The sequence below is a fragment of the Mobula birostris genome, chromosome 8 (genome assembly GCF_030028105.1).
Source record: "Mobula birostris isolate sMobBir1 chromosome 8, sMobBir1.hap1, whole genome shotgun sequence".
In the NCBI taxonomy this organism is placed as follows: Eukaryota; Metazoa; Chordata; class Chondrichthyes; order Myliobatiformes; family Myliobatidae; genus Mobula; species Mobula birostris.
Genome location: NC_092377.1, coordinates 22,150,840 through 22,160,755, shown reverse-complemented (window position 1 = coordinate 22,160,755; position 9,916 = coordinate 22,150,840). Strand labels below are relative to the sequence as shown.

General features: G+C 43.2%; 1 protein-coding gene across 1 annotated transcript; it reads right to left on the bottom strand.

Annotated features, from left to right (window-relative positions):
* Positions 1-5,448: 5,448 nt before the first annotated feature.
* Positions 5,449-6,555, bottom strand: foxg1b (forkhead box G1b). Its single transcript, XM_072267023.1, has one exon. It carries the CDS (start codon positions 6,553-6,555, stop codon positions 5,449-5,451), a length of 1,107 nt encoding a protein of 368 aa, XP_072123124.1.
* Positions 6,556-9,916: the final 3,361 nt, after the last annotated feature.

Here is a 9,916-nt window from a genome sequence, read left to right as displayed (position 1 = left end):
CGTACACATAAATTGCCGGGATACAGGCACATACTGAAACACCTGGGCAAATATACTTCGATACACAGAAAGATTTCGATATAGAAACATAGAAAACCTACAGCACAATACAGGCCCTTCGGTCCACAAAGCTGTGCCGAACACGTCCTTTCCCTAGAACTACCTAGGCTTATTCATAGCCCTCTATTTTTCTAAGCTCCATGTGCGCATCCAGGAGTCTCTTAAAAGACCCTATCGTATCCGCCGGCAGCCCATCCCACGCACGCACCACTCTTTGCGTAAACAAACTCTAATATATATAAATGTATATTTATATATATTAGAGAGAGATACGCTTACACAGAAGGTGAATATAGATGTATATAGACAGGCATACATACACACACGTACGTTGCCAGCGGTCTGAGTACGCATGGGTACACAGAGAGACAAAGACGCAGGCCCAGGGACTGATGCGAACCAACGCAGGTACGTTCACAGTTCGAGGCATTTAGACATAGAGGTGTACAGACAGTATGATCAGGTAGATACAGGCCACACTCATCCACATACGCACCAAGTTAGAAATGCACGAACAAGTAAACGTAGGCATCGGTAAATGCAACAAACGGACGTTCACGAGTTTCCAATTCGGAAGTCCGGAACAATGTTTAAGACTGCGGACAATCTCTTAATGTCGTTCTTTGGGGTGCGAAGCAGTAATCCGGCAAAATTTTGATTAATGATTAATCAAAACTTCTTTTTCTTCTTTATTAGTTCACAAACATGGGGCGCATACTGTCGTTTATCGAAACAATTATAAGCCCATTTGTGATATGCGGGTTCTTCCTAATTAATTCTATCCGTTCTATGGCTAATGAATTGTTGTTTAACGAAACGTAATTGCATTTCAAATTGAATTTCAAACATGACTCCGTCAGCCTGCGCCCCGTCAGTAATATTATCCAACTACTTTTGAAAACAAATTGCTATAAATGTTGATTGTAAGTGCGATTGAATCAAACCGAGGCAGTAGAAGTTTCACTTTTAAAAATTATTTTAATTGAAAATGCCAACACAGTCCAATTATTCACTAGCAAGATCTCTTTATGCCCCCCGCCCCCCCCCCACGAATCTGTGGAGGCCTTTCTTCTATTTACAGGGAACGTGTGGCGGCGGGGAACGTTCACATTTAGATTTTTACCCAAAAGACACAAAATTAGGTGAAATAGATTCATTAGTAGAAGAGGGTGGAAAAGAAATTTGAACGGGAGGATCCTGCAGAATTATTTGGGAAACTGTGGGTCTAATTGGATAGCCCTTTGAAAGAGCCTGGACATACACTTTGGGCCAAATGACGTCCTCGGGCTTCACGTAAAACGCAGCGAACGGTCGGCGGGTCGACCGCATCGCGGAGGGAAAGTAATGGTTGACGTTTCAGGCCGACCTCCTGCACAGGACTGAGAGCGGAGAGAAGAGAGTGTAACATACCCACGCAGTTTCCAGAGGCTGACAATTATTGCTGGCAATAGTCCGTTTGCGGATAATTCTTGAGACAGAAACAGAAGGAATAAAGTGATGAGAGATTTGCGTGATATAATCAGGGTCTTCTTCGCCTTTCTTTATGGCACCTAATGACCCATCAAACACTTAACAAGCATCAGAGACCAAGACGAGTCGTAGTGCTGCCTCCTTTCCTCACAATATTAACAGATTAGGAAATTACTGCAAGCTAATCATGTTTTGAGTTGTTTCTTCAATCTGACAGGTAAGAACGGCAACATTAAATACACCATTAAAATAAGGCGACGTTCAAAACCGAGGGTTAAAAGGAAGTTATGCGGATGATTCTTTAGTTTTGTTTGGGGGATATTGGATTGACCATATATGGCCACAGAGATACTAAGCTGTGTCCGAATTAATCTTAATCAAAATGGAGATGGCAGGAACTGGAGCCAAAACTGACATCGCCTTGCACAGCAAATTATTTACTCAAGGCCTGGTTATTCTTTATTAGCTGGCACAGCGTTTATATTCAATAAATGTAAAGTAGCTATGCCAAGAACCTGACTCATTATATTTAAAGAAAAGTCACCCCGTCGCCCCGTTCCCGTTTGAGCCATTTAATATTGATTTTGAACGGGCATATGCATAAAGTGACTCCGGGAATGAAAACTTGGTGATAGCCCTTTGACTAGAACTCTGATCTGTGGGATTAAGAATTATGGAAGCCAAGTCACAACAAGTAATGATTCAACTGAAATTACAAGAAAAAAGGTTTTTAAAGACCTCGAAGGTATGTAATTTTAAAGATGCCTTCAAACAGGCGCAAATTCACCGAACCACCTCTTCTTCTTCGCAGATATCTCTTTCATTGAATGACGCACAGATGGGGGGGGGGGGGGGAAGGTGGTTTAATAATTGTGCGATTGTTGAAAGGCGTGTCAGCTTCAGACGGGGCTAAACCTTACCGCTTCTGCTAAACTTGAACATCAAAGCAAGCGTGCAGGCCAGAGGAGTTATTTAGTCTACTGTTTGAACCAAAGGGCCGAGGAAGAAGTTTTATGAGACTGCATATTTTAATAACCCAATAGTGATCAAAATTATTTCAATTGAACGTGTTCCGAGTTTACCTCAGGGGAGGGTGGAACAGGAAAAAAAAGTGCATCACTACCCCTGCTATTTAGTCTTTCAATATATGTCCCGCTGATTCCACTCATAAACGTGTAATTATGACGAATCAGCCGGATTTCAATTCCGAATATACGGGAGAAGATTCACAGCCAAAATCCTACTGCAATATTGGAGACAGGGCACTGCCAGGGAGAGGAATTCGGTTGCATTGAATGTAATACGATTGTTCTTTGTTTGTTTGTGTGATTTAAAAATTAAAGACTGCCCTCCTCGTGTTGCTGCGGGTGCTTGGCTTTGTGCAGTGGCCACAGTGAAGCACATCCAATGGCCTAGAGCTGGCCTGGTTCAAAAACACACACACACGCACGCACGCACACACGCACACGCAGCAGATGCATTTAGTTTTGAACGTAAGTCGTCCTATTGGGTGACTTGTCAATTTATATTCAAAACAAATAAATTCGGCTGCAACATTACTTTAGCTGGGCGCGAGGCCTAGTTAGTGTTCTTGTTCCATACACGTACTGTACAGAACATTTTTATGGATCACCCACCTTCTACCATCGTCCCTACTGATCAATAAATAATTAAATCGTTGTTCTAAATGCCGTGTCTTTAAAAACCCCCCAAATAAAGCAAAATATAAAACACAACCTACGTACAGTTAGTGTGCCAAACAAATGGTACGGTTCAGACAATGGAGCACAACAGTCCTAGAAAATAGCTCCGGGAGCGCTCGGGAGTTAGACATGTGCATTGCGTTGAACTTGTCGGAGAGATGGAGGGAAAGCCGGGGAAGAATTAATGCTTTGTTTCCAGCGAGGCACGCGAACAACTTGAGAAAAAAAAGATTAAAAGAAGACGATTAGAAAGATTCTTAAGGGAGATTTGTTGAAAAATAATCTAACGAGCTGCTCTCGGTAGAGGGTTCACGCTGACCCGGACTCGGAATTGAACCCCAGGGCCTTCAGTCAAACATACTTTCTCCGTTGCCCATATTATGACAAATCAAGGATTCAAAACTAGTATTTTCTTCCTCTCTCCTACACACAGAAAGAGATTTGGAAATTGACTGTGAATCGGCATTTTAAGGATGAGTGCTTTGACCGTGCGCTTGAAAACAAAAAAGTCACAGGTATTGCCAGAACCATGACCCCGGAAAGCGAAGGGTATTTTTGATCTCCCCTATGCCCGCTCCCAGATTGCTCTGTCTTCACTGTTCCCCATCAAATCCTCTGTTTACCAGCCCCACTGCACCGTAGAGGGAATGCGTGTTGTAAGAGCGCCCGGTGCCCGCTCAGTCGAGTACGAGTTCCGCAAAGCAAAGCGCTTCGAATTAACCCTCCAGCGACAGAATGTACACAAAATTGTGGCGGCAGCAAGCAAACCTGCGGTTGGGACACTTTCAGCTCAGCCTCATGCATTTTCCAGACTGAGTGCGCGTCTGTATGGCTGGCTAGCGAGAACTCGATCACAATTTCAAATTTATTTCAAAATATTCCCTGACAAATCGCAAGGCTCTGAATGCAATTGTGCCTAAACTAACAACCACAGAGTATGCAGACGAAACCTCGCTAAAAAAATAATTCTCCTTCGGAACGAAGACTGGACCACCACTGTGGGGATGTCGACACGTGATCCCTTGAATACATATGCGCAATATTATTGGCCACTGCTCCGGGGTTTCCGCCATTCCGGAGTTGGGATTAATTCTAATTCCGCATTTTCACATTTAAAACAAGATCATCAGAAACATCACGGCTGTAAAGTGCCCTAACCCGGATATAGGGCAGCTCCAGCGAAAACTAAAGATTACGCTTTAAGTCATTAATTATAAATCCATAGATTTTGCCCTTCACTAGACATGAAGCCGAGGCCCATACGAGGCTCCGCGCCTCTTCGAAAACATTTTGTGTTCTGTTTCTTGCACCAAATCCAAAGCACGTTTGAATTGTGTCGAAGATCTTGCAAAGTATTCGCACAACACACACACACACACAAAATCAATGCACAAGTTACATGAAATTTATATTACTTATCTGTTTTCTGCTGTAATAATTCGCGGGAAATCCTGAGCGATGTAAACAAGGTTTCGGCAATTTTAGACAGTACTGAAGCAAAGAAATAAACATTTCCACAGCGGCCCACGTTATATAGAAACCCTGTTTGACTGTATTTATTAAGGCGCTTTCATAGAGTAACGAGACAAATGGTGCAAACATTTTAGATAGAAACACAAAAAGTCACCTTTTTTTTACTATTTCCAAGATAATTAATTAACACAAAAGAATTAAATAACCTAAAGTGGACGTGAGAGATGCCGTGTAACTTATTAATTTGTGAATACATATATGTACATTTTTTTATAAATAATAAATAGTGTCGAGCACTCAAAATAATCAAACTTATTCCAACCGTTTTGGTAATATTTGGGGTTATGCAGTAGTGTTACCTTTGGTTAAAGAGAAGTCCAGATTTCAGATTAAAGGTAACGGTTTCCCTTTTTTGCCGCGTTAATATTACAAAGCAAACCAGCTGCATTATTTCTTTTTTTTCTCTTCATTTAAACTAGAAAAAGGCAGGCGCTTTTTTTTTGTCGTTCGCAGCTGTGCAAAGTACCTTCGACATTAATATTTTTGTGGTTACAGGGTGAATCTACAGCCTCGAGTTTCTTTAATCATTGCTTGTTTTTTCCAGAGCAATTTAAAGTCAATTTTCGACTAATCCCAGATATAATAATCTAGCAAATGTCTTAATGCGGGGTTCCTGAAGTAAGGTGCAGCTGCAGCTTTGCATAGCTTTGCTTTGCTACCATCCGTAAGTCCGGGGCCTAGATCAGTGCAAAAATGAATTGCTGGGAGTCCCTCCGCTCTGCTGTGACAGATAGCTGGTAAACCCAGCGGCCAGTCCTGATGAGAAGGTGGAAAGAGACGGTCTGAGGGTCTCGGAAAGAAGAGAAGCTGCCGGAGGGGAACTGGAAGGTGCTCCCGGATTCCCCATCCCCGACCCGTTCTGTTGTTGCACCGTCTGCGTGTGGTGTAGGGAAGGGAAGAAATAGCCAGCCTGGCCTGACAGTAAGCTGACGGAGCAAGGGTTCACCGTGTATCCGTTGGCCAAGCCGCACTGTACGGATCCCCTTAACAATGGGTGGGAGAAGTCACCGCTTGCCATCTGGTCGACTCCGGATCCACAGCCGGAGAGCAACGAGCTGTACGTGGGAGCCTGGTTCAAAAAGCTGGAGGCAGCGCTGCTGTAATTGAGCCCGTTGTGGGGATGATGCAGGGACAGGAACGGAGACAGGGGCCAGTACAAGGGGTTGCCCCTCTCCACCAAGCCCAGTCCCGACGTCGAAAGGCGAAGCCCCCTCTTGAAAGCCAATTTGCCCCTCGACGTGGCCGATCTCCGCCGAAGTTTGCCCGTCGTTCCGCCGATGAAGACGTCGTCGCTGGACGGGTCGAGCATCCAGTAGTTGCCCTTTCCCGGATCATCGTAGTGCCGGGGCACTTTGACGAAACACTTATTGAGGCTGAGGTTGTGGCGGATGGAGTTCTGCCAACCCTGCTTGTTCTCCCGGTAATATGGGAAATTCTTCATGATAAATTCGTAAATCCCGTTGAGAGTCAAGCGTTTCTCGGGGCTCTGGCGGATTGCCATCATGATCAGGGCGTTATAACTGAAAGGCGGCTTGTCATATTTGCCTTGTTTCTTCTCGTCCTTCTTTTGCTCGCTCCCTTCGGTGACGACCTGTGTCTCCGGATGGTCCAAATATTTGAAATCAGCCTTGACAGCCCCGCTCTCGCTCTCACCGCTTTTACTGCTCAGGAAGCTGGCCTGTGTGTTCTGACTGTTGTCACTTTGCTGGACCTCTTCGGGAAGCAAGAGGTTCTTGATGCTGAAGGATGTGGATTTCGGAACCATTTTCGGCTGCTTCTCATCTCCCATGCTCAGAATGACGCGCGCTCCCCCCTCACCCTCACTCTCTTTTCAATCGTCGTTCAGATAATTAAAGGGAAGGTCAAGGGGAGCACGGTGAAGTGATCGGAAGACGAGAAGCGGCGAGAAATAGCGCGGGACAACCTTCATCAAAACAGGTAATTAACTGGGGGGCAGGAAAGCAACGCCTCCATCAATAAGTTACTTTAAACATTTTTTCCCGACAGATGTCCAATCAGGTGTGAGTGGAAGACGCTTTAACCCGCCTCTTTCTGGCCAATCAGCTTAAAGATGTAGTGTATCTATTTGAGCTCTGAAACTGATTTGAAATTGACCGACGCGATCTGGAGGGTGAACTGGGGGAAGGAAAGCGGACACCGGATCGTGCAGGTATTGGATGGATTACCACTCATTGCGTTCGTGTCGTATATTCAACGAGGCTTTTCCCTGTGACTTTAATTTTTGTTCCGACAGTGGTTTAACTCCCAACTACTGCTCGACAGTACTGGCGGATAGCACATTCATATAATGTTGCGACAGCCGGGATTTATATTAAAGTGTGTTAAGCTACATGTTGCTTCTTTTTTGTTGTTGTTAGCAATCATTGCCCTTTTAAAGAATCGAAGGCTGTCTGCTCTTTCGGACACTTTCACAAAAGTTGTCTGTTAATGGTTGTGCGTATCAGCAAAACTAATAATTAGTCGGGGAAAGATCAACAAAGCCTTACATGGTCGAAGACCGCAAGGAATGAGTCTTTAAGGGGCCCTTTTGTCTCGTACTAATTGGGGGGAAGTAGCGCCGATACGCACTTTCGGTCGTGGGTCAGTGCTGCTGAAGAACCCTTGAAGCCGGAAAAAGCTTCTGGGATGGTGTGTGTGTGTGTGTGTGTGTGTGTGTGTGTGTGTGTGTGTGTGTGTGTGTGTGTGTGTGTGTGTGTGTGTGTGTGTGTGTGTGTGTGTAAGACCGCAGGTACTTTAAGCAACCCGGGTCGAGCTACTGTGATTGAGAAAGAAGAACTGACACTTCGTCGACGCACTAGCGGAAAAAACACGCGAAAACAAATCTCCATTTTCCTCATCTTCCCGTCAGTTCACGGAGGGTGGGGAGTGGCAGATAGTCAGAAGATAAAAAATCTAATCAGCTGCAAAAGGTGGGTGTGTGAAGTGGTGATCGTGAGTTGAATCCGTTTTCACATCATTCGTGTTATATGGAAAGGGAAGCTGATTACAGCAGGAAGCAAGGGAATTGTTGAGGGAAAATAAGGGGGAGTGTTAACTTGGATAATCTCATGGTGTTACAATTGGAGATAAATCGACGGTAGTCCCGTTTACCCCGGTACTGTAAAACAACAGCACCGCGAGGCTCTTTTAGAAATGTGATAGCATCGTTTAAAATAAGGAGATACAGTAACTGCAGTATGATCCCAAAATGCACGTGACAAGGTTCAGATGTTTATCGAGCGAGTATCAAGGAAGACCTCGTTGTATATCTTCATTCTGAAAGTAAAGCGTTTGTTTATCGTTAGTTGAGAATAGAGTTTGGTTAGGAGGCTGTGATTGATATTCATAGATTATAAACTACTGGGAATACCATATGTATGAAGAGGTCCCTCTTCCTGCATCATATACCTTCAATTTTAGAAATCCAGCCTTCTCAACGTATAAAAATACACAATATGCTTCTCTTCAGCTAAACTTTAATTGGAAACATTATTTCCTATAAGGCAATGCCTGAGATATTTCCTTTCTAGAAACGCTCAAAATTAATCACAAGTAAATACTTTGCGCTTATTGATTATAGAGAATAGTTAAAACCGATTTCAGACGATCCAGATTTGGGCAAACCGTGTGCTGGAATAAAGACCAATTTACGGATGTTTTTCAACGGCGTATTTAAGCAACTGATATACTTTTAAACCATCACAATCTTAACAGAACAACCCTGTGAGTTGATTTTCTATATTTTACGATGCTTAAAAGACATTTGTAAATTGAATTTATAATTGTTAGTGGGAATTTGGAACATTTGTTCGGAATTTTATTTTCTGGGCCGAAGGTCAGTGGATTCAATGCCAATCTTCCTGGCAGATGCTCCTTGAACAGTGGCATACAGAACTTTAACCGTCTATTAAGTGTAAAACTCAGAGAACGAATAACTGAAGGTACAGTACGCCAACAATGAACTATCAGGGAAATACAATATAATAGTTTACAAAGCGTAGATAAATATGATTGGTGTTCGGAAAAGTCTGGAACGGCCCATTGAACAGGAACGAATAATGAATGATTGGTATTTAAGGAATTTTCTTTCCTACTACTGATGAAAGTTGTTTTTCGCTCATCGACAGAATCATTTCGTTGTTGGGGTTTGAAGTGTGCACTTCAATTTATTTATCTTTCTCGGTATCCGTTCAATTCTTTCTGTTTATATAAATGCCTGTTGTAGGCGATAACCTCTAAGTTTGTTGTCGAGGTATAAACAGACGGGTGTTCAGAATTCCACTCCAAGTTCTAGCCGACCAGACACAAACACGTCACCCCTCGTCGTTTGCTTAATTGTCAAGATAAATTAATTCCAATTAGTTCTATTTGTTTTAATTTTTCGTTATTTTAAATTAAGACCATGCTGGGTTTTTTTTACCTTTTTTTCTGGAACATTTTAAATACAGCGTTCAGGGAGGAAATTTGATCAATGAAAGAGCATTATTAAGAGGGGACACAAATTCCAAGGAAGAGTGTGAAAGATAAATAGATTCGCAGTAGCTTGGATGAGGTAAACAAAGGATAAACAATGCCTTTTCCTTTTTCGACTCGCTTGAGTAGTGCTTTACAAAGAATAGCCGAACGTTCCCCCCTTTGACCTCGCGGTCTGTAGTGACCACAACCACATCAAACTTTGGATTTAGCTGTGGGCCAGGAAATTAAAGGTAGGTATTCGGTCAGGTTAATATTGTACATGCTTCGCTTTGCTCTAAATCGCCAAGGAGGAGAGAAGGGGTTTTTCATTTTTCCCGCTGACTGTTTTATGAATTTAAACCATATTTCTAAGACCCTTTTTATAAAAATACAGGGTGTCCCGTTGGCCCTCTCTTCTAGGAATGCCCCAGCCCTTAACAATGCTAAAAACTCTCTGTTATTTCGGGCCCAGTAGCAGAAATGTGACAACTTTTCCACTCGGCTATCAAGTTACGGAATTATAATAATTAGACAGGGATCCATGTAGTTGGAATTTGTTGGTTGTTTTTTGACGTTGGTATTGCTTCGTTGTAATCTTCTGATCAGACCATGTAGCCGGGTCCATCTCATTTAAATCCTTAGGCTCGTGTTGTTCTCAAGGATGTGTTCTAGATTAATTGGGGTTGTCCAGAGCC

Coding starts and splice junctions, on each gene's coding strand:
- foxg1b (XM_072267023.1), bottom strand. CDS start 6,555: ATGGGAGATGAGAAGCAGCCGAAAATGGTTCCGAAATCCACATCCTTC.